The sequence below is a fragment of the Rutidosis leptorrhynchoides genome, chromosome 3, assembly GCF_046630445.1.
Source record: "Rutidosis leptorrhynchoides isolate AG116_Rl617_1_P2 chromosome 3, CSIRO_AGI_Rlap_v1, whole genome shotgun sequence".
Classification (NCBI taxonomy): Eukaryota; Viridiplantae; Streptophyta; class Magnoliopsida; order Asterales; family Asteraceae; genus Rutidosis; species Rutidosis leptorrhynchoides.
Genome location: NC_092335.1, coordinates 9,703,661 through 9,729,842, shown reverse-complemented (window position 1 = coordinate 9,729,842; position 26,182 = coordinate 9,703,661). Strand labels below are relative to the sequence as shown.

Sequence of the window (26,182 nt, the reverse complement as noted above, 5' to 3'; positions counted from 1 at the left end):
TGCATCCCTCGTCACTAAACTATGAAAAGAGTACATCCCTCGTCCCCCGTTTACTTTCTGTCTATTTTTCTGTTAAATGAAGTCATGTGCTAAGCATGTGAGGGTAGTTTCGTCATTTTACATATTTCTTTTATTTTATTATTGTAATTATATACTACAAAATAAACCCAAATTTCCTTTCACCTCTCCTTCACCTACCCTCCACCCTCTTTCTTCCACATTCTTCTACAGACTTCCCTCTTTCTTCAATTATTACAATTTGTGTAAATGGTTTAATTTTATTAGTTGAAATTACTCAAAAGATTTACCAATAAATGTTTTGGAGATGATCCAAGTGGATCTTATAGCATGTCGAAGATAGTCAACAAGAGGCATTTTACAAGATTGAAGAATCTTTTAGATGACCCCAAGGTCAAATCTTCGATCGTTTATGGTGGTTTGTTGGATGAAGAGAATTTGTAAGTTCAACTTTTGATGAAAACGTTATATAGAGTTCATGACCCAAAATGCACGTCGTAAAACATAACCACTATACTGTATAAAAGTCCTTCACCCTCTTGCTATTTTAAAGGTGTATTCTCATGTTTCAATCTCACTATTTGGTTTTTCTTTTTTTTTTGTTTGTTTTTTTTTTCTTTAATTTTTTTGTCATTTTATTTTAAAAACTTGGTATAATCTCAGATCTGGAACTCAAGGTGCTGTTCTTGTCTATATTTTACTAGTTAATAATTAACTACTCCCTATATAATAATAAATCACAATACTTGTATTAATTCAAATTTAATTATTAATTTTGGTTGCAACAAATGGTAATGGTGGTGCAGGAAGCTGGGTGTGCAATTGGGTGAAGAATATGGCGTTTTTATTGATAAATTGAATCCATTTTATTTTATTGCTAGTTAAAATAGGAAATAAAAAAAACAGTGAGCTGTATGAGTGAACGAATTTTTTTTTCCATTTTTTGAAATTTGTATGAGAAGCTGTTGATGATACCATAAACTATGTCACCAACGAAAATTTTTTTCAGATGATTTTCGTCATCTTTTAATTTTCTATATAAATATAATAAATAAATATAAATTTAAGAGTAAATTACAAGCGATTCTCTTTGGTTTACATTAATTGTTTGAGCATTTTACCATGATTATTGAAGGATTTTAGTAAGGAAACAAGGAGAATCAACCAAAAAAAGATGAAAAAGGAAGAAAGACTAGTAGGGATGAGGAATGATGAAGGGGTAAAGGGAACAAAGAGAAAGAAAGACTGAAATACCCTCACATGTTTTGCACATGCTTGACTTAACGGCTGAAATAGACAGAAAGTAGACGGGGGGACGAGGGATGTACTCTTTTCATAGTTTAGTGACGAGGGATGCACAAAAAAAAGAAAAAGGACAGGGAGTCAAAATCGATGTAAAGTTCAGGGACGAGGAATGAAATTTTGTCTAAAAAAACAGAGGAACGAAAAATAGGAGAGTTGAACCATACATGTTTTCATGACCAACATCAGGGGTTCAACCATGTGAGTTCATACTATCATTGTGGAATTTTAAAATCCCTTTGTATTAAAAACATTTTTTCATGTCTAATATATCACAAATGTTATAATAATAATAATAATATAGATATGGATAGTCAATTTTGGTGTATACATATAGTCAATTTTGGTACACAAAGTATGTATTTTTATATTGAGATTTTAGGCTATAAATACTCATGAATGCAAGCATTAAACTTGCACCATTTCTCACACTTACAAAGTGTTTCTTTCTTTCTCTCCATTATCATCTTTGTTCTTACACTTCATTATTAGTATTCTAAATCAAGAATCAAATCACTAAAGGTAGTTATAAGCCTACTGAATTATAACATCAAGAATCAAACCACTAAAGGTAGTTATAAGCCTACTGAATTATAACATCAAGAATCAAACCACTAAAGGTAGTTATAAGCCTACTGAATTATAACACGTTATCAGCACGATAATCTTAATACTAAATATGGTTGGCTCTGCCACCAAAATGATATATGGTCGGTTATACCACCAAAATGATATATGGTCGGTTATACCACCAAAATGATATATGGTCGGTTATACCACCAGAATGATATAGGTCGGTTATACCACCTGAAAAAATATATGGTCGACACTGTCGCCAAATTTTCATTTATGTTTACTAATATTTATATTTTTGTTATATAACATTTATTTATGATTGCTTACACATGGTCGACACTGTCACCTACTTATCATTTATGTTATATTAAATTTATGTTTAATGTTTATATACTTATGAATATAAATTGACTCTAATTTATTATGATGTTTGTTTTAATTTTTGATAATAGAAAATGTCGAATCTGGAAAAGCTTAAATTTACTCCTTTAGAATCAACTGGAAACAACTACATGCCATGGGTTATAAAAGTAAAAATGCATCTTAAATCAATGGGCATTCTTGAAACCATAAATGAAAACAACACTTGTTCTGAAAAAGAACAAGCTACGGCATGTTGCTTTATTCATCAACATATTGATGAATGCTTACAAAATAATTATGTGACTATAGAAGATCCCCATGTTTTATGGGAAGGTCTCAAAAGCAGATTCAATAATCAAAGAGAAATTTTACTTCCAGCTGCAATGGAACAATGGAGAACATTAAGGTTCCAAGACTTTAAGAAAGTAAATGAATACAGCTCGGCTCTGTATAATACATGTTCACAACTTAAATTCTGTGGACATGAAATTAGTGATGCAGACATGATGGAGAAAACTTTCTCCACAATGAATGCTGCAAACATCACAGTGCAAAGAAATTTGAGAATGCTAAAGTTCAAAACATATCCTGAACTTAATTCATATCTCTTAGTTGCAGAGCAAAATGATGAGCTATTAATGAAAAATCAGCAATCCCGTCCTACTGGTACACTTGCAATCCCTGAAGCAAATACTGCAAATAATTATAAACAGGGACAAGGACGCGGGCAAGGTCGTGGTTATAATAACCATCACCATCATCATGCCAAAAGCCATAACTATGGTAGAAACCATCCTTATGGTAATGGTAATGGGCGTGGACGTGGTCGTGGTCGTGGCCGTGGTGGTCAAAGAAATAGTAATCCACGAAAATATAAATATCAACCACAAAACAAGCCCATTAAACAAGATGTTGAAGAAAATTCTTCTAAAAATTCTGAAGAATCTTGCTACAGATGTGGTAGAATGGGCCACTGGGCTAATACTTGCCGAACATCTAAACATCTTGTTAAGATGTATCAGGATTCGCTGAAAGGTAAAGAAAAGGAAGTAAATTTTGTGGATAATATTGATCCAACAGTCACTGAGAAACCATCTGATTTATATGAAGATTTCTTGAATGTTTAAGTTGTGTGTCTTTTGAAAAATAAACGATTTAATATCGTCTGTCTTTGTCATTATGTTTGCTAAATGTTTCAGTACTATCTATTTGCGTTTAAAATATTGTGTAATATTAATGTACTCACTATTTATTTCTTATATATGAAGTTCAATATGAATTTTGCTGGAATACAACATCAATCAAGTGGTGGAGATCTCTGTATAGCAGACAGTGGAACTACACACACTATCCGAGAAATATTTTATTGATCTAAAACCAACGGAAGGAACTATACATACAATATCAGGACCTGCTAACTTGATAAAAGGGATAGGAAAGGCAAATTTCATACTACCAAATGGTACAAAATTTTTAATAAATGATGCCTTATTTTCTCCCAAGTCAAGCAGAAATTTATTGAGTTTCTCCGACATATACCTTAACGGGTATGATTATCAGTCAGTGACAACAGAAAATGAGAAATATTTAAGTATCACTGACAAGAGTCATGTGGTTGAAAAACTGCCAAGACTTAGTTCTGGATTACATTATACACATATAAATGTACCAGAAATACATATGGTAGTTAACGAAAAATATATTGATCCTGGTGTATTCAGTTTATGGCATAACAGATTAGGCCATCCAGGATCAACAATGATGAAAAGGATTATTGAATGTACTCATGGACATCCACTAAAGGATAGAAAAATCCATCATGATACAATGGTTCCATGTACATCTTGCTCTCTTGGAAAATTGATAACTAGACCCTCACCACTTAAGGTTGAGAAAGAATCACCAATGTTTCTTGAAAGAATTCAAGGTGATATATGTGGACCAATTCATCCACCATGTGGACCATTTAGATATTTCATGGTTCTAATAGACGCATCTAGCAGATGGTCTCATGTTTGTCTGTTATCAAGCCGTAATGTGGCATTTGCAAAATTTCTTGCCCAAATTATTAAATTGAGAGCTCATTTTCCTGATTACACCATTAAAAGGGTGAGACTTGATAATGCTGGTGAATTTACATCTCAAGCATTTAATGACTATTGCATGTCTATAGGAATTGTTGTTGAACATTCTGTTGCTCATGTGCATACACAAAATGGTTTAGCCGAGTCATTGATTAAACGTTTACAGTTAATCGCTAGACCATTGATAATGAGAACAAAACTCCCTGTATCTATATGGGGTCATGCAATTTTACATGCTGCTGCATTGATTCGCATCAGACCAAGTGCAAGTCATAAATATTCCCCCCTACAACTTGCTTTTGGTCAAGAGCCAAATATTTCCCATCTTAGAACATTTGGTTGTGCAGTGTATGTTCCAATTGCGACACCACAACGTACAAAAATGGGTCCTCAAAGGAGGTTGGGAATATATGTTGGATATGAAACATCTTCAATATTAAGGTATATTGAACCTATGACAGGTGACGTTTTTACAGCACGTTTTGCTGATTGTCATTTTAATGAAACATTGTTCCCTAGATTAGGGGGAGAAATGAAAAATAAAGAAAATGATGTTTCATGGTGTGAACCTCAATTAAAGTATCTTGATCCTCGCACAAAAGAATGCGAGACAGAAGTTCAAAAGATAATGCATATACAAGAACTTGCAAATCAATTGCCTGATGCATTTACAGATACAAAAACGGTGACAAAATCATATATACCAGCAGTAAATACTCCAGCTCGAATTGAAATTCCAAAAGCTGGCAATAACGTCACTCATGAATCTTTGCCACGTCAGAAACGTGGAAGACCAATCGGTTCAAAGGATAAAAATCCTCGAAAAAGAAAATCAGCTGATAATGAAGTAAAAGAAAGTGTTCAAGAAGAACCACAAATCAGTACTCCTACTGCAGAGGAGATTGATGATGTCAATACAGAAATTGCAATCAATTATGCATATTCAAAAATATTATGGAACCGAAATGAAATGAAAAATCTTGATGAGAAATTTTCATTTAATGTTGCATATGACATCATGAATAATGATGATGATCCAGAACCAACATCTATGGTTGAATGTCAAAATAGACATGATTGGGCTCAATGGAAAGAAGCAATACGAACTGAATTAGAATCACTCAATAAAAGAAAAGTTTTCGGATCCATCATTCTCACTCCTAAAGATGTGAAACCTGTAGGATACAGATGGATTTTTGTCCGAAAAAGAAATGAGAAAAATGAAGTTACAAGGTATAAAGCTAGACTTGTAGCTCAAGGTTTTTCTCAAAGACCGGGAATTGATTATGAAGAAACTTATTCTCCTGTTATGGATGCAATTACTTTTAGGTACTTAATCAGTCTGGCAGTTTCTAAAAATTTAGAAATGCATCTCATGGATGTTGTGACTGCTTATCTATATGGATCACTTGATAGTGATATATATATGAAGTTACCTGAAGGATTTAAGGTACCAGAAGCATCAAATGCAAAACCCAAAGAAATGTATTCGATTAAATTACAAAGATCTTTATATGGGTTAAAACAATCGGGACGTATGTGGTATAACCGATTAAGTGATTACTTGATAAGCAAAGGGTATACAAATAATCTTACTTGCCCTTGTGTTTTCATTAAGAAAACAACATCCGGATATGTGATCATAGCTGTTTATGTTGATGATCTTAACATCATAGGTACAAATAAAGAGATCCATGAAGCCATTCAACTTCTAAAGAAAGAATTTGAAATGAAAGATCTCGGAAAAACCAAGTATTGCCTTGGTTTACAAATTGAGCATATGCCTAATGGTTTACTTGTACATCAAACAACATATACTGAAAAGATTTTGAAACGTTTCAATATGGACAAGGCAAAACCATTAAGTACTCCTATGGTTGTTAGATCACTCAATGTTGAAGCTGATCCATTTCGTCCATGTGAAGATCAAGAAGACATTCTTGGACCAGAAGTACCATATCTTAGTGCAATTGGAGCTCTTATGTATCTTACAAATTGTACAAGACCTGACATTTCTTTTGCAGTTAATTTGTTGGCAAGGTTCAGCTCTGCTCCTACCAAAAGACACTGGAATGGGATCAAACACATATTTCGATACCTTCGAGGAACTACTGATTTAGGATTATTTTATTCTAACGAATCAAAACAAGATTTGGTTGGTTATGCAGATGCAGGTTATTTATCTGATCCACATAAAGCTAAATCTCAAACTGGATATGTATTCCTAAATGGAGGTACTGCAATATCATGGCGTTCTCAAAAACAAACACTTGTTGCTACATCGTCAAATCATGCCGAAGTGATTGCATTACATGAAGCTACTCGAGAATGTTTTTGGTTGAGATCAATGACACAACTCATTACTGATTCTTGTGGACTAGAACGCGATAAAAGTCCAACAACTATCTATGAAGATAATGCAGCTTGCATAGCACAGATGAAAGAAGGGTATATCAAAAGTGACCGAACAAAACACATACCACCTAGATTCTTCTCATACACTCAAAATCTCATTAAGGACAACCAGATTGAAATGAGATATGTGCAATCTAGCAAAAACTCTGCTGATCTTTTCACGAAAGCACTTCCAACTGCTATTTTCAGAACACACGTTCATAACATTGGCATGAGACATGTTCAAAAGATGTAACAGCTGAAGCGATGTCTACTTGAGGGGGAGTCAACTCCATGCTGCACTCTTTTTCCCTTAGCTAAAGTTTTTTCCCACTGGGTTTTCTTTAGCAAGGTTTTTAACGAGGCAGTAATTTATAGTTGATCTTCAACAAAATAAAATTGCTATCCAAGGGGGAGTGTTATAATAATAATAATAATATAGATATGGATAGTCAATTTTGGTGTATACATATAGTCAATTTTGGTACACAAAGTATGTATTTTTATATTGAGATTTTAGGCTATAAATACTCATGAATGCAAGCATTAAACTTGCACCATTTCTCACACTTACAAAGTGTTTCTTTCTTTCTCTCCATTATCATCTTTGTTCTTACACTTCATTATTAGTATTCTAAATCAAGAATCAAATCACTAAAGGTAGTTATAAGCCTACTGAATTATAACATCAAGAATCAAACCACTAAAGGTAGTTATAAGCCTACTGAATTATAACATCAAGAATCAAACCACTAAAGGTAGTTATAAGCCTACTGAATTATAACAACAAATTCCTTTATCAAAACTACATTTTAGCATGGTAACCACAAGAGAAAACATTGTAGCACACATTTCTTCTACGCATATTCACTTCCGAAACTAGAAGCCGAAAAAATCACTAGTTACACACACGCTGCTGAACAACCTTATTAATACCATCAGGTACTTCACACATTATTGTATGTTCTACATATAAACTTAAACCATACTACATAATTGAAAACGCCTAAATTCGAAATATTTCATCAAAAATCACATGCTGCAATGTTTTATTAAACCCGTGAGGCTGCATAAGCCCGATATCATCAAACATTTTCAAAGACATCATTTCATCTAATCAAAAATTTACATGAAACCCTAACAAAAAGTTTCCAAAATAAATAGAGGGGCAACTTAAACTGTTTTCAATTGATATGCGGAATATTTGATTGATTATGGATACTGACTGAATATTACAGAAATGATTATGAAGTAGAGTTGATTATGAAGTAAAAGATGGAGTATAAACTTTGAGGACTACATTTTGAATATATGGTTTTTTTGTTTCAAACTGATTCATATTGTTTACAATGCATATGAACATGTTTAAATACATCAAATGGTCTAACAGCTATTTCCTAAAAAGGTTAGGCTCCATAAACATTTTTGGAACCACCTTTATGTAAATGGCAATGTGGAGATATGTATCCGTTTTGTTGTCTTCATGGCTGACTTGGTTTAGCAGCTTGTGAAAGTCTCTAAAGGGAAAGGATGAAACTTGTTTTCTGATCCCAAAGTCAAATTACCTAATATGGTAATTTGACTCTTGGCTCCTTGTATTCTAACACTCCCCCTCAAGTTGAATAGTGAGATCTCTTACAATTCAACTTGCCCAATACATCATTGAGGGGTCTTCAGTTGACTAGTCAATCACGAGCTAGCCTTCAATTTTGTTCAGCCGATTCCCAACTTGAACTCATTAGATTTGCCTCGATCATCAAGCTCCCGACATGAACCCATTTCATTCGTGAACCTTTATTGGTTCGCCAAGGAGTATTCAACTTTCCGACATGAACCCAGTCCAACTTGGACCTTTACTGGTTCGCCTAGATATTTAGCTTCCCGACATGAACCCAGTCCAACTTGGACCTTTACTGGTTCGCCAAGGAGTATTTAAATTTTCGTTCCCTGACATGAACCCAATTCATCTTGAACCTTGTTTGGTTCGTCAAGGATTGTTCAGTCTCAAGACAAGAACCCAATCCAATCTTGGACCTTGTTTGGTTCGCCTTGATATATTTAAGTTTCCTTTTCCTGACATGAACCCAGCTCCACTTGAACCTTGTTTGGCTCGTCTGACATAAACCCAGTTCAACTTTAGCCTTGTTTGGTTCGCCCGGAGTGTCTTGCTCTATTCCATTAGATGCTTCGGTAATCAACTCACGGTGACGCTAGAATCAATCTCCCCCTCACCCGTGTGTTGGATATGTACCGGAAACAATCATAAAAAAATAAGGATTAGTGACGTCGTAATGACACTTCTTTTCCACCGACACACAATGAAAAATATTTTTGTAAATTAATAGAAAATAATCCACTTTATTTTACATTTGTGAGAGGTCTTCTAGTTTTACAAACAAAACCTTTCAATTACAAACACTGACTTTGACCAAAAACAATTCTGACTAAGGTTTTTGTTTTAGTTTATGACACAAATTTTGAGTAAAAATGACTCCGACCATCACATTTTATTTTCAATATTTGAATATTTGATGATTTTTCAACCAAGTTACAAAAGTAGAGGCTTTTCAACCATTTCTTGAAATGACAATATCAGAAAAAACTTTTGATGGCTCTTCACTTCTTAAAAACATTTTGAAAAAACAATTTGACCATATTTTTAACTTCTTGTTATTAAACTGGCCATTCAATAAAAAAAATTGTTTTGTGTTATAATTCAGTAGGCTTATAACTACCTTTAGTGGTTCTTGACTGTAGAAGGTATATAGAGATAGAGATACTGTAAAACGGAGAAAACAAAGGTTGAACAAAAGGTATGAGTAATTGATTTTTTATTTATAGAAAAATGTACAATGAGAGTTTGGTGGCATTTGAAATCTAGAGAGAGAGAGAGTGTTTTTGTTAACCAAAAAATACACACCATAAACTCTAACTCAACACACCTATTTATACTCAAAAAAATATACTATGCAATATCTATAATAATAATAAAATTATCATCCAATTATTACTTTTATAACACTCCCCCTTGGATGATAATTTTATTAGTGAATAACTAGTACTGCCTCGTTAAAAACCTTGCTAAAGAAAACCCTTTGGGATAAAACTTTAGCTAAGGGAAAAAGAGTGCAGCATAGAGTTGACTCCCCCTCTAGTAGGCAACGCCTGAGTTGTTACATCTTCTGAACATGCCTCATGCCAATATTATGAACGTGTGTTCTGAAAATAGCAGTTGGGAGTGCTTTGGTGAAAAGGTCAGCAGAGTTTTTGCTGGACTGAACATATCTCATTTCAATCTGGTTGTCCTTAATGAGATTTTGAGTGTATGAGAAGAATCTAGGGGGTATGTGTTTTGTTCGGTCACTTTTGATATACCCTTCTTTCATCTGTGTTATGCAAGCTACATTATCTTCATAGATAGTTGTTGAACTTTTATTGCGTTCTAGTCCACAAGAATCAGTAATGAGTTGTGTCATTGATCTCAACCAAAAACATTCCCGACTGGCTTCATGTAATGCAATTACTTCGGCATGATTTGATGATGTTGCAACAAGTGTTTGTTTTTGAGAACGCCATGATATTGCGGTACCTCCATTTAGGAATACATATCCATTTTGAGATTTAGCTTTATGTGGATCAGATAAATAACCTGCATCTGCATAACCAACCAAATCTTGTTTTGATTCGTTAGAATAAAATAATCCTAAATCAGTAGTTCCTCGAAGGTATCGAAATATGTGTTTGATCCCATTCCAGTGTCTTTTGGTAGGAGCTGAGCTGAACCTTGCCAACAAATTAACTGCAAAAGAAATGTCAGGTCTTGTACAATTTGTAAGATACATAAGAGCTCCAATTGCACTAAGATATGGTACTTCTGGTCCCAGGATATCTTCATGATCTTCACAGGGACGAAATGGATCAGTGTCAACATTAAGTGATCTAACAACCATAGGAGTACTTAATGGTTTTGCCTTGTCCATATTAAAACGTTTTAAAATCTTTTCAGTATATGTTGTTTGATGTACAACTAAACCATTAGGCATATGTTCAATTTGTAAACCAAGGCAATACTTGGTTTTTCCGAGATCTTTCATTTCAAATTCTTTCTTTAGAAGTTGAATGGCTTCATGGATCTCTTTATTTGTACCTATGATATTAAGATCATCAACATAAACAGCTATGATCACATATCCGGATGTTGTTTTCTTAATGAAAACACATGGGCAAATAAGATTATTGGTATACCCTTTGCTTATCAAGTAATCACTTAATCGTTTATACCACATGCGACCCGATTGTTTCAACCCATATAAAGACCTTTGTAACTTGATTGAGTACATTTCTTTGGGTTTTGCATTGGTTGCTTCTGATACCTTAAATCCTTCGGGTATCTTCATATATATATCACTATCAAGTGATCCATAAAGATAAGCAGTCACAACATCCATGAGATGCATTTCTAAATTTTCAGAAACTGCCAGGCTGATTAAGTATCTAAAAGTAATTGCATCCATAACAGGAAAATAAGTTTCCTCATAATCAATTCCCGGTCTTTGAGAAAAACCTTGAGCTACAAGTCTAGCTTTATACCTTGTAACTTCATTTTTCTCATTTCTTTTTCGCACAAAAACCCATCTATATCCCACAGGTTTCACATCTTTAGGTATGAGAATGATAGATCCGAAAACTTTTCTTTTATTGAGTGATTCAAATTCAGCTCGTATTGCTCCTTTCCAATGATCCCAATCATGTCTATTTTGACATTCCATGACAGATTTTGGTTCTGGATCATCATCATCATTCATGATGTCATATGCAACATTATATGAAAATATCTCATCAAGATTTTTCATTTCATTTCGGTTCCATAATATTTTTGAATGTGCGTAATTGATTGAAAATTCCGTATTGACATCATCAATCTCCTCTGCAGAAGGAGTATTGATTTGTAGTTCTTCTTGAACACTTTCTTTTACCTCATTATCAGCTGATTTTCTTTTCCGAGGATTTTTATCTTTGGAACCAATTGGTCTCCCACGTTTCCGGCGTGGCAAAGACTCAAGAATAACATTATTGCCAGTTTTTGGAATTTCAATTCGAGCTGGAGCATTTGCTGCTGGTATATATGATTTAGTCACTCTTTTTGTATCTGTAAATGCATCAGGCAATTTATTTGCAAGTTCTTGCATATGCATTATTTTTTGAACTTTGATCTCGCATTCTTTTGTGCGAGGATCAAGATACATTAATTGAGGTTCACACCATGAAACATCATTTTCTTTATTTTTTATTTCTCCCCCTAATCTAGGGAATAATGTTTCATTAAAGTGACAATCAGCAAAACGTGCTGTAAAAACATCACCCGTCGTGGGTTCAATATATCTTATTATTGAAGATGTTTCATATCCAACATATATTCCCATCCTTCTTTGAGGACCCATTTTAGTGCGTTGTGGTGGTGCGATAGGGACATAAACCGCACAACCAAATGTTCTAAGGTGGGAAATATTTGGCTGATGACCAAAAGCAAGTTGCAAAGGAGAATATGTATGACTTGCGCTTGGTCTAATGCGAATCAATGATGCAGCATGCAAAATTGCATGGCCCCATACAGATACTGGGAGTTTTGTTCGCATTATCAATGGTCTAGCTATTAGCTGCAATCGTTTAATTAATGATTCAGCTAAACCATTTTGTGTATGCACATGGGCAACGGGATGTTCAACAATAATCCCAATAGACATGCAAAAGTTATTAAATGCTTGAGACGTAAACTCACCGGCATTATCTAGTCTCACCCTTTTAATAGTATAATCAGGGAAATGTGCTCTCAATTTAATAATTTGAGCAAGAAATTTTGCAAATGCCATATTTCGACTTGATAATAGACAAACATGAGACCATCTACTAGATGCGTCTATTAGAACCATAAAATATCTAAATGGTCCACATGGTGGATGAATTGGTCCACATATATCACCTTGAATTCTTTCAAGAAACATTGGTGATTCTTTTTCAACCTTAAGAGGTGATGGTCTTATTATCAACTTTCCAAGTGAGCATGATGTACATGGGATAAGTGCATCATGAGGGATCCTTTGATCCGCCAATGGATGTCCATGTGTATTTTGTATTATTCTTTTCATCATTGTTGATCCTGGGTGACCTAATCTCTCATGCCACAAACTGATCATTACAGGATCACATAATTTTTCTTTAACTACCACATTTACTTCAGGTACATTTATATGTGTATAATGTAAACCAGAATGAAGTCTTGGTAGTTTTTCAATTACACGATTCTTATCAGTGATACTTAAATATTTTTCATTTTCTGTTGTCACTGACTGATAATCATATCCATTTTGGTATATGTCAGAGAAACTTAACAAATTTCTCTTTGACATGGGAGAAAATAAGGCATTATTTATCAGAAAATTCGTACCATTTGGTAACATGAATTTTGCCTTTCCCATTCCTTTTATTAAGTCCACAGGACCTGATATAGTATGTATAGTTCCTTCCGTTGCTTTCAAGTCTGTGAAATATTTTTTAGATTTGAGTATGGTGTGAGTGGCACCACTGTCTGCAATACAAATATCTCCACCATTTGACTGATTTTTTACTCCAGCAGTATACATCATGAACTTCAAAAAAAATATGAGAAACAAATAATGAGTATATAATTCATCAATATATTACATTCAAAACATGTTACAAACGATAGCACATAATAAGGAAATATGTAGTAAATTAGATATGGTGTAGATTGAAAATCTACAACCATTTATTTAACGAGAACATATAATAGGATATCTATATATATATATATATATATATATATATATATATATATATATATATATATATATATATATATATATATAGATATTAGAAATTTATTCATTAAAGTAGTCACAAGTTGGCTCAGTGATTTTTGTATCAAGGTCATCCACAAGATTTGCTTCTTTTCCTTTTCCCTTTAGGGATTCTTGATACCGATTAACAGAATGCTGATTTGTTCGGCAGTTTTTAGACCAGTGGCCAATTTTACCACATCGGTAACAAGAATCTTCAACATTCTTTGAAGAGCCTTCTTCAACATTGTGATTTTTGGGATTGTATGGTGTTTGGATTTTATAATTTTGTGGATTATTATTTCTTTGTCCACGACCACGACCACCACGACCACCACGACCACCACGACCACGACCACCACCACGACCTTTACCATAAGGGTGATTTCGAACATAGTTATGATTTTTATTATTGTTATGGTAATTTCCATGATGATGGTTTTGGCCAATATGGCTACGACCTCTTCCACACCCTCGTCCATGTGCATTTCTTCTTTTATTATTATTATTATTATTGTTAATAGCATTAGCTTCAGGAAATGCTAGCGCACCGGTAGGACGAGATTCTTGATTTTTCATCAGTAATTCTTTATTAACTTCTGCAACTAAGAGATAAGTTTGAAGTTTGGAAAAAGTTTTATAATTCTGCAATCTTAAATTTTCTTGCACAGTTATATTTGCAGAATGCATTGTGGAGAAAGTTTTCTCCATCATATCAGCATCACTTATTTCTTGACCACAGAATTGAAGCTTTGAACGGATCTTGAACATGGCCGAGCTGTATTCACTTACCTTTTTGAAATCTTGGAACCTTAGATTTCTCCATTCTTCCCTCGCAGCTGGAAGTAATATTTCCTTTTGATTATCGAATCTACTCTTGATACTTTCCCATAAAACATGTGGATCTTTGATAGTGAGAAACATATGTTTTAAGGTGGTATCAATATGTTTGCGAATAAAAGCAATTGATTTTAATTTATCTTGATCGGAACAAGTATTATTTTCTTTTAAAGTTTCTAGAATACCCAATGATCCAAGATTTATTTCTACGTCCATAACCCATGATGTGTAGTTTGTTCCCGATACGTCTAAGGCATCAAACTCAAGCTTTGATAAGTTTGACATTTTCTATTTTCAGAAAGATGAACAACATAAATCATAATCATAATCATAATCATAATATTTTTTTTTTTTCGTAGATAAATAACAACATGCAATTAGAATTAGTTTAGATTCATAAGTAGTAAACAAAGGAATAATGGTATGATTACAAATAATAAAATCATAAGAGAATATAGGTTCATATTATATTATATTATTAATGATATTATTATAATATATATTAAGTTATAATATATATTATTATAATATAATTTTCTTATTTTAACTTTTAAGATTTACTTTTAATAAAAATACAAACTACTTTTTTCTTATTTTAACTTTTAAGATTTACTTTTAATAAAAATACAAATTATTTTTTCTATTTTAACTTTTAAGATTTACTTTTAATAAAAATACAAACTACTTTTTTTTTATTTTAACTTTTAAGATTTACTTTTAATAAAAATACAAACTACTTTTTTTATTTTAACTTTTAAGATTTACTTTTAATAAAAATACAAACTATTTTTTCTATTTTAACTTTTAAGATTTACTTTTAATAAAAATACAAACTACTTTTTTATTTTAACTTTTAAGATTTACTTTTAATAAAAATACAAACTACTTTTTCTATTTTAACTTTTAAGATTATAAATTTAAGAATAAACATTAGTATGCATGAAATAAATAATGATTAATTGCATAAGTAATCATAAATGTTAGATAACATATAAAGACCCCATCGTATTCGTATTGATCGGAATTAATCTCGACCCATGGTACCGTGTTGTCAAATGACGTGTTGCGTACATAAAGTACTGTGTTGTCAAATGACGTGTTGCGTACAATCATGAGGTCTTATTAACATAAATATAAATGTTAGTGAAGTTAATAAGAGTTAGATTACAGAAAATATAATTCAGGTGGTATAACCGACCATATATAACTTAAATAACATAAATATAAATGTTAGTGAACATAACTGTAAATGTTAGTATACATAAATAAATGTTAGATAACATAAATGTAAATGTTAGTATACATAAATAAATGTTAGATAACATAAATGTAAATTAGGCGACAGTGTCGACCATATATCATTTAGGTGGTATAACCGACCATATATTAGTTAGGTGGCAGAGCCAACCATATTTAGTATAAATGTTGAGATAATCGTGCTGATAACGTGTTATAATTCAGTAGGCTTATAACTACCTTTAGTGGTTCTTGACTGTAGAAGGTATATAGAGATAGAGATACTGTAAAACGGAGAAAACAAAGGTTGAACAAAAGGTATGAGTAATTGGTTTTTTATTTATAGAAAAATGTACAATGAGAGTTTGGTGGCATTTGGAATCTAGAGAGAGAGAGTGTTTTTGTTAACCAAAAAATACACACCATAAACTCTAACTCAACACACCTATTTATACTCAAAAAAATATACTATGCAATATCTATAATAATAATAAAATTATCATTCAATTATTACTTTTATAACATTTTGCTTTTTTTCTTTAAAACCATCCAATCTTCCACCCTTAGTGGACTCTTTAATTTGTTTAAAGCCATTTAACTTGACCTATCGTTTTCCCATATTAATTTTATTTAATTGTTTATTATCCCTATGTTGAAAACCCTTCACGTGTTTACCTTCCCCATTTATTTGTTTATTATTCCGATGTATTTGGTTCACGGGTTCTTCTATCTCTCTTGATTCTATAGATTTACACACCCTACTATCTGTAAAAAGAGAGGAGAAACGTTTGAGGTTATTACCGATGGGTTTTGAGGTGGAAGCCATACCACCGAATCTTTGATCGGTGGTGTTGGTGGTGGTTTCATCGATTGCAGTCGCCGTCGACACCTTGCCTTTGCTGTTTGGTTTTTGGTTGTAGCAATACCACCGAACCCTAATTCGGCATCTGGATTGGTGGCCGTTGGTGGTGGCTCCGCCGTTGCTGCTGCTGCCTTTCCAGGTTTAGTCCACCATTCAGGATACCCTTTGAACCGACGTGATATCGCAAATTGAAGATGGCAAGAAGGCTGGTTGGTATGACCGATGGTGGTTCGTTCGTTGGCAAATTGAACAGCCGCCGCCGGTTCCCAATTGCTGTTGCCGGTGACCTCGTCGTTGCCCACAGCCACCGCCACCGCCACTTGCAGTTTCCTTCGCCGTCGTTCAGGTTGTTGATTTCTTTTCTCTTTTTCCGGTGCCAGGTAAACACCTATGGCCGCCGTTAACTATTGATGGTTGTTGGTGGTGACCACCGTTGTTGGTAGCCTCTAGGTTACCGTCGGCTGCACCCCACTCCCTTTTTTATTTATTCAAAAGCTTCAACATAATCACCATGGAAACCGCAACTATTCTCTGTTGCTTGGTCGCCGGTGAGTTTGAGGCTTGATTTGAGCTACCGTCACTTTTTGACATGGTAGTTTGATTTAAGAAGCTTATTGCTTCGGCCTTTCCAAGCTACCGTCACTTATTCGACATGGCAGCTTCGTTTTTGAGCTACCGTCGATTCTTGACATGGCAGCTTGAAATTTCTTCTGGTAAATGATTGAAGCTAAATACGAGTGTCTTGATCCAAGATCGACACCGTTAGCTCTGATACCATGTTTTCAATTGATATGCGGAATATTTGATTGATTATGGATACTGACTGAATATTACAGAAATGATTATGAAGTAGAGTTGATTATGAAGTAAAAGATGGAGTATATAAACTTTGAGGACTACATTTTGAATATATGGTTTTTTTGTTTCAAACTGATTCATATTGTTTACAATGCATATGAACATGTTTAAATACATCAAATGGTCTAACAGCTATTTCCTAAAAAGGTTAGGCTCCATAAACATTTTTGGAACCACCTTTATGTAAATGGCAACGTGGAGATATGTATCCGTTTTGTTGTCTTCATGGCTGACTTGGTTTGGCAGCTTGTGAAAGTCTCTAAAGGAAAATAAAGGGAAAAGGATGAAACTTGTTTTCTGATCCCAAGTCAAATTACCTAATATGGTAATTTGACTCATGGCTCCTTGTATTCTAACATAAACATCTGTTACCGATAATCGAGCATAAAATTAATATCAGTTGAACCAATAACTATATAATTATGAACAAATATAGATATTTCAAAAATACCAATCATCTACCGAATATATAACCTTACTTGCTTCAGTATCGAAACGGTGATTATTGACGGTTCGATTAATAAAAAGTGCGTGTATATAACTCCGAATAACCTAACTATGCTATTAACCTAATAAAAAAAATAAAATTGTATAAATATGGAGTACAACGAACGAATAGAAATTAATACTCTTTTTTAGAAAGTTCGAATTGTGAGACGATTGTGTCTTGAAATACAAAGCGTATTTTCATATTAAAACAACAACGGCATTAGGTCGGAAAAGTAACAAACGGCGAGTAAAAGGAACCGGAAAAATGGTTAATGAAGGCGAAGAATCAGTGTTGCCGATTTTAATAGGGTGGGTATATATGAGAGTGGAGTCTGATTTCAAATATATGCTGGGACAACCTATGCCTGGCAAACGGGTCAGGTTGGGTCGATTTGGGTAACGGGTCAAAATGGTTTTGAGTTGAAATGGGTCATTGGTGAAACGGGTCAAAATGAGTCAGGTTGGGTTGGTTTGGGTAACGGGTCAAAACCGGTCACAGGTCAAATGAGTCAAACGGATTACATCGCTTTTTTTACATTTATTACATTATTTTAGTTATTATTATTTATTTATTAAATATACATAAAAAACATTAATATACATAATAAATGATATAAACATGAATGCTTTATAAATTTTTAAAGGATGAAATTTTTTATGCTCGACTCATTTGACCTATTCACAAAATTCATTAGACCTATTTCTATTTATTGATCTTTGTGTATTGATGCCCATTAGACCCGTTCATTCATTTTTTGTATAGGACTCAATAGGTTGGAGAGAAACTTATTTGAATCTATTTTTAAGTTTTGATTTACATTGTTAGGCTTAATTTTTTTTAAGACCTAATTGACTCGAAAGCTTGACCCATTTGACCCGAATTTGAGTGTTTGGGTCTCAATTGCCAGGTATAGGAAAACCTTACCCTAGAGGGCAAGTTGTAACCTGCTAAGGGTTTGACCGGTTTTGACTTGTGACAGAGATAAAGATTAAAGTGTCGCAACATTTCGTGTTTATTTTACCGTTTTGCAAGTGTACGATTAGTCATGCTGTACATACTGTACTAATGTTGACCTCTAAAACTATCTAGAAAATAATTAGTTTCGGTTTAAAAACTTCAAACCCACTATAAGCAATAGGTTTTCCTAGTTCAAAATTATACCAGTTATAACTTGACTTTGTTTGCGTCTGAATTAAAATTGCTGCTCACAACAATTTGACTTTTATAAAATGTCAAATTACATATAATTATTTGGTTCCAACCTCCTTCACCACATGGATTTTGTACGGGATATGTATGTTGAACTATAGAACTTTTAAAAATAAAAAGTATTGAACAAACTCAGTAAAGCATTCTTATAGTGACAGAAAAAGGGTACTCCACTTGCATATCCACTTGCATATTACATGAAAACAAAAACGATTTAGACATACATACAAAAACCCAATTCAAATTCATGACAGATACACATTATTAAATATATCAAACTTTATACTATTAAAATTTAATTAAACGGGAAGATCAAATAATATCCTGGCCTATTAGCTCAGCTGGTTAGAGCGTCGTGCTAATAACGCGAAGGTCGCAGGTTCGAGACCTGCATGGGCCATTTTACCCTATTTTAGATTTTAACGTTTATGTAACTTTTTTTACATGTTAAAATAATTCGTGCGGACTATTTTTTAATCGACTCACAACCCTACCAGATAACCATTTTTACAGTTCTGAAACAATCAAAATGAAGATACAACCACACACAGTTAAAGATTCAACCACAAAACTGGAAATCCTAAAAATAACAACCATCTTCTTTTCAACTACAACTCTAGATCAACTATCATGGAGTCTGCACATTAGACCCTTTAGACCTATTATCATCCGAAGAAGCTCGATGTTCCGAAGAATCTGATGACCGTAAATCTACAATCATCTTAACGATATCATCCATAGATGGTCTCATATCGGGCACTCGGGCCACACAAGCAAGCCCAACTTGAAGCATTTGCACTATTTCTTCTTCAACATGTGGGTACCTCATTAGCTCCTCATCAAACACCTCTGCAGTCCATTCTTCTCGAACCACTGATCGCACCCATCTTGGCAGGTCAACCACATCATCATGGTTGCCAAATGTCGGTAGAGGAGATTTACCCGTCAAAAGCTCGAGAAGCAAAACACCAAAGCTGTAAACATCTGATTTATGAGTGAATTTTCGGGTTTCTATCACTTCTGGTGCATAGTAACCGATGTACCGAGGTTTTGTGGACGGAAAGTTCATTAACGGAGCTAAGCCCAAATCGGATACGCAACTATTGAAGTCTGCGGTGAGAAGTATGTTTGAAGATTTAATGTTGCCATGAGTAAATTTAGCACCTCCTTCTAAATGGATGTGTAAAATCCCTTTTGCAGCTCCTAGTAATATCTTCACTCTTGTCTCCCAATCTAATGGAGTTCTTCCAACACCTCTATGTCCTGCTCAATAAGCATGGTGTTATATAAGCTAACTAGATTATCGAAATCTGTTTAAAAAGCTGGACCCCGTCCGCCAGTGACTCCTAACAAGCTATTAAAAAAAAAATTATCAAAAATTAAGGGTGATCAAGGGATGTTTTTAGTTATACCGTGCAAGAGTGCATCTAGGCTGCCGGTAATCATGTACTCGTAAACGAGAAGCTTTTCGTCTTTTGAATAATAGTAAGCACATAGCGGCACGATATTCGGGTGTCTTCCTATTTGGCCTACGAACTCCATATGCTGATCAAAGTCTTTTTTAGCAACTCCAACTTCTCTTACTCGTTTCACCACAACCGTTGTTCCCTCATCGAGTATAGCCTTATAAGCCGTTCCATAGCTACCTTTACCAAGAACTTCAGCTGATGCTCTCAACAAATCTTCAAGATCAAAATTATAACTACTTCCTTCGAAAAAGACCAACTTATTCTTCTCGGCTGCTTGAACCCCGCTCCCGAAATCATCGGACTTCTCATTTTTCCCAGGTGGGACCGCCTTTACGGTCAACTCACCCACATTGTCTTTATTTTTTTTCTTCTTCAAGAAACAAAATAAGAGTACTGCAAGTAGGACAAGGAGTAGAACACCTCCTATAACAATGGCTAAAATCACACCAATACCGAGTTTCTTGCTATGTTTATTCGGGCGTACGGGTAACGATGGGGAGTAATGAGGGGTCAAAGATGAGCATTGAGTTAAAGGGGGCCCACATAAGAGAGAATTTCCTGAAAATGAAGAAACTGGAAACTTTTGGAGGGTGGCTGGGATTGGCCCGTTAAGCGCATTATGGCTAACATTCAAAAGACGAAGTCTTGTGAGGTTAAGCTCGGGGACAGGCCCTGAAAAGGAGTTGAATTGGAGGTTGAGAGAGGTCAAACGGGTCAAATTATTTAGCGTTTGAGGGATGGGTCCTGAAAAGTAGTTGAATGAAAAATCTAAAATGCTTAATTCAGTGGACAGATTAGTTGGAATTTGACCTGAGAATTTGTTGTTTTGAAGGTAAAGAAATTGAAGAGATGGTAGGGAGGAAATATCAGAGGGAAGACTCCCGTTAAGAAAATTCGATCTTAGACTTAAAATTCTGAGTGAATCGATTTTTCCGATACTGTTTGAAGGGATTTGACCAAATAGTCCATGACCCGGGAGATGAATGGCTACGACTCTAGTCCCCTCGTCATTGCATGTGATTCCGACCCATGAAGTACATATGGGTATGGTTGAATTCCAGTTAAGTTTTCTTACGTGTGGGACCATTGAAGCGAACTGAATAAGAGCATCAGCATCGGAACTGAGGTCAGCATTCGTCACTCGAAGATTATGTAGCAGGATGATAATGGTAGCAATTGCTATAAGTTGGAGCTTCATTGTGCAACTACATAAATATGTCCTGTCCTGTTGATGAAAATCAAGAACAAAATATTGCTTTCAGCAAGAACCAACAAATTAGAAACAAGATTTAAAGAACAAGGAGAACGAAATTTTAGATCATTCCCGTGAATGATTAAGCAAACAGAAGTATGTAATTACTCTAAAAGTAGGTATAGATACATAACCTAAACTAAAGGCTTAAAAGATTGAATACCTGCAAGAAGTGGCTATAAAAGCTTTGGTAGATGATACTTCATAGTGTTATGAAGACTTGAAGTTCTAACCTTTTTCCATATGGGAAAAAGCAAAGGCAATTATTTAAGCTTTAGCTTTTGCATTAGTAAAGTAAAAGCTTTAAATTTCTGAGAATAAACAATCTCAAAGAAATAAAGAATTATTCTATACAAAGATGAAAAAGGTAATTGATATCTTTTCCCTTTCATTTATTTAAGTTGATCAAATCTTTTATGGTGATACAATGATAAACAAGACAGACATATTCAGAACCAAAATTATAACATCATAACTGCAAGTTAAGTGGCAATAACAGGTGCATTATGTGTAAGGTAAATAAAACTAGAGAAACAGTCAGTTGTGATGGAATGTAAAAGTTGAAGAGGAATAACTGATAAAAAGAAAAAGCAAAAGTACACTTCTCCTTTGTTCTGCAAAAGGTAAATGAATTCTTAGCTATAAAGATAATAATAGTACTATAATAATTTATAGAATCCAATGCGGTATTCAATAAAGGGTAAACATACTTAAGAAGAGTAACACTAATGTCTACTACCCACATTGTATGATAATTTCCCTTCATTAATAAATCAATAATTCAATACCAACATACTAGCACAAAAGTGAGGCTAATCATTCATGCATGTTTCACTGGAGCCATAAATGGAAACAAACCTGCTGACAGATCCAATTACTGGCATTATTATATCATGTCCTATGTTCTGTAAATTTGTAACTCAAGTGGTTGGGACATATGTATATCTAATTAAATTATAAACAGCATGTAAGCTCATCACCTGATCTTGACATGACTTTCTTATATGGTTCACAATATACAACAGCTTGACCAAGTTGTAATAGTCACAATTTAACCTAGTCAGGCTGAGTAAAATTGCTCCCTACCCCGGGTGCGAACCGGGAAAAAACCCTACGTTTAGTAATCTTACACAAATTCAATATTCAATGTAGTAATATACATACACATCTATACTCGTTATTAACAATGGTCCAACTTAACCTTCTCTTAATCAACTGTACATAAGCTGATGGCAACCAATATTAGTATACCATTTATTGAAACAACTACAAAAATAATCAATATCAAATCCTCCGGTATCCATAACAGATAATCTCTATCGACATCCCATTGACATTGGTAGTGATGGTGAAGTTTAAGAGGACGCATGATCAAGTAATGAAGTTGACAGAGATGATAGAGAATAAGGTGACTGAAGCGACTGAAATCAGTCGGGCGACAGCTCATTTACGAGTGAAGTTGGAACATGAAAAGGATCCATTGGAGTCGTTTTGTAACAGTAATCCATAGACCAATGAGTGTAGCGTTTAGGATGACTGATCAGAGATGGAGTATATCTGTTACGAACTTATGGTGTGTTTGTAATTTGAAGTCTTTTCTTACATAAAACTCCATGTTAAATATGTTTATTAAGATTGTGTATTTAGCACCTAGTTCAACTCATAGTCACATATTTGATATTTACCACCAACAGCCTTGTACATATAGATATGTATATACACACAGTATCAAGAATACAAAAGTTTATTGTCAACATAATTCATTAATGGAACATAGTCAAAATACATTGGTGAAAAAGCTATATTAGCTCACTCATTCTTGCCAAAAAGTTGAAGTTCAAACAAACAACAAATGTTGAGTCTCAAATCTGTGATGCAGCCAACTGCAACCTTATTTTCCCGAAATACTCATTTCAGTTTATCCTAACAACATTCTTGACTCCATTTTGGCTTAACCTTTGTCCCAATTACAAGAGTATGAACTATGAACAGCTCTTTGTAAAACTAACAGGAAGAAACAACAAAACGTACTGGAGAGGAAAATGATGACTACGAAGCCTCTCGTTGAATCTTTTCAACTTCTTCACGTTGTTTTCTCTCTGCTTCCTCAACTTCTCTTTCAGCATCTTCTTTGTCCTCTTTTATGTCACGAGCTTCAAACTCTTTAGCTGCTGCCATTGCTTTCACCACAGGATCTCTTAGTTCGGATATCAACCCACCACCCACTCTGTATTCTTCTTCATCTCCAATCAAAAATAAACGCTGATCGGGCCCCGTTGCCATTGGAAGGTCCACCGATAGCAACTTCATATCATACTGCAACAAAACATGTAGAATGTTATCACAGCATGAATAGCAGGACTGTAACTGAAAGGTGAAAGTGCACGAGTTGGAAACTAACCTGAAACATTTGGGAAATACAAAAACAAAGAGATTACAGTAGAAACTAACCTGACCATCTTTGTTCTTGACTTCAACACTCACCAAGCCTTTCATCTCAGAACCACGTATTGGGAAAATAAGAAAACACCGCTTACTTCTGAGCCCTGCTTTGAAGTTTTTCAGTGTTAAGCCACCTCCAGACATGACATATGCTCTTAAATCTGTTCCGGTGAGGGGAGCACCCATGATTTCAAGAATGTCAGCTGAGGTGTTAAGTTTTCTCATTGCCATCCGATAAACCTTGTCAGGATTGATAGTGAATCTTGAACGAAGATATAATCCCTTAATAATACAAAATGAGGTAATCACAAGTCTTCATTAGATAAATGAAATTTGGGGTTATTACTTTTCTATTTATACATCAAAACTACCCTATGCTAACTAATTTTAGCCTAACAGCCCCCGTCCAACCGCAATTTAGCAAGAATAATGATAATGTAAAGGTGGTAACAGTTATTACTTCCTATCCTAACTAATTTTAGTGTTACTAATCTCCAGTCATGTGCTATTAATATTATTAATTAACTAATAACCTCCACCAGAGTTGATCTGAATTTTATTGGTCAGCATGCAATTTTGAATTTGAGGCATTACCAATGGTCTAACAACGATGACCCCTTAGGTGTAGTGGGTTGTATTCATTCATCTCAAACAGACTTAAGTGGAAGAGCAGGTGACACATACGAAGTTATGAACAAAAAATAATATATAACATCAATGTGAAAAGAACCATTTAGCGATACTTAATTCCTTATCAATTATAATTCATTCAACAAGCCCGATATAAGACTAATAATATCTGTTAATGCAAAACCCTCACTTGTTGCAGGTTCACATAGTGAAACCAATAAATACATTTCCTTGATATAATTAACATCAAGTGTACTAGTGTAGGAAGTCTTTTCAAAATCCAATCCCAATCCAATTTGACAACAACAATAGTAACCCAAAATCATAGATGTTGGCAGATACACAGGCCCGGTATGTTGACAACACTAATACAAGCATTATTTAATTCTCATTAACATCAGCAATCAACAATCAGGAATCAACGACAAGGAATCAAATCTGAAAAAGGAAACTCACAGCAAACGCAACGATAGCAGACGAAAGAGCAAGAAAACCATACTTAGCCATACCCTCAGAAAACCCAATAAAAGTATTCGCAATCCCAAACATGACCCTCCAAAGCAGAATACACACAAAAACACCACCTGCACCTAACAACACCATACTATTCCTTCTCCAAAACGCTTCCATTTGCAATCCAACCGCCTGTTTATACCTCGAAAACGCATTCGTAACCGCTGCTGCAGGTTCCTTAATCTTACTCTTCAACGAACTCAGATCAACTTTCTTCCCGCCCAAATTAGTAGAAATGTACCTAAACCCTAGAAAACTCCTACTCAAATTAGTTTCCTTTAATAGTTGTTTTTGAGGTGAAACTACAGAAAACTGAGATAATGGTGGAGTTCTGGTGTGTAGGTTAGGGTTACGAGAAGGGAATTGTGAAATTGGAGATGAAATTGGGGGTTTTGAGTGATAGTGATGATGAAGAAACCTAATGAAAATTGATTTGGCAGATGGAGGTGGTTTTGACATTTTAGATTCACGAATTACACAAACTCGAAGAGATCAAATGAATCAATGAAATTGTTAGGCCGATTTATTGATTGATCTTACTCTTGACTTTTTAGTCAATGGTGATATGCAGTAGCTTATATATGATGCAATGCAACTGTAGTGCTTTTGATTTTAAAAGAAAAACTCGATTTTTTTTTTTTTTTTTTTTTTTTTGCGAAAAATTGAAATATATTAGAAGCGATGTCTTCATCAAAACGATGAATCAATCAAGAGAAGCACACAATGACGGAGATAAACTCTCGGTCATGAAAACCAAAATGCAACAACAATTGCTAGAAAATGAGAA

General features: G+C 34.3%; 2 protein-coding genes and 1 non-coding gene across 3 annotated transcripts; 1 reads left to right on the top strand and 2 right to left on the bottom strand.

Moving 5' to 3' along the window:
* The first annotated feature begins 19,415 nt into the window (after positions 1 to 19,415).
* Positions 19,416 to 19,489, top strand: TRNAI-AAU (transfer RNA isoleucine (anticodon AAU)). The gene has a single exon. It is a non-coding gene; the product is annotated as a tRNA-Ile (tRNA).
* LOC139895713 (probable inactive receptor kinase At5g58300) lies at positions 19,436 to 22,050 on the bottom strand. Its single transcript, XM_071878253.1, has 3 exons — positions 21,974 to 22,050; positions 20,502 to 21,783; positions 19,436 to 20,352 (listed from the first exon to the last, which is right to left on the bottom strand). The coding sequence occupies exons 2-3, from the start codon at positions 21,754 to 21,756 to the stop codon at positions 19,718 to 19,720; spliced, it is 1,890 nt and encodes a 629-aa protein (XP_071734354.1). The 5' UTR covers positions 21,757 to 21,783; positions 21,974 to 22,050; the 3' UTR covers positions 19,436 to 19,717.
* A 1,492-nt stretch (positions 22,051 to 23,542) lies between these two features.
* LOC139895712 (uncharacterized) lies at positions 23,543 to 25,941 on the bottom strand. The gene is made up of 3 exons (XM_071878252.1): positions 25,339 to 25,941; positions 24,262 to 24,534; positions 23,543 to 24,126 (listed from the first exon to the last, which is right to left on the bottom strand). The coding sequence occupies exons 1-3, from the start codon at positions 25,852 to 25,854 to the stop codon at positions 23,860 to 23,862; spliced, it is 1,056 nt and encodes a 351-aa protein (XP_071734353.1). The 5' UTR covers positions 25,855 to 25,941; the 3' UTR covers positions 23,543 to 23,859.
* Positions 25,942 to 26,182: the final 241 nt, after the last annotated feature.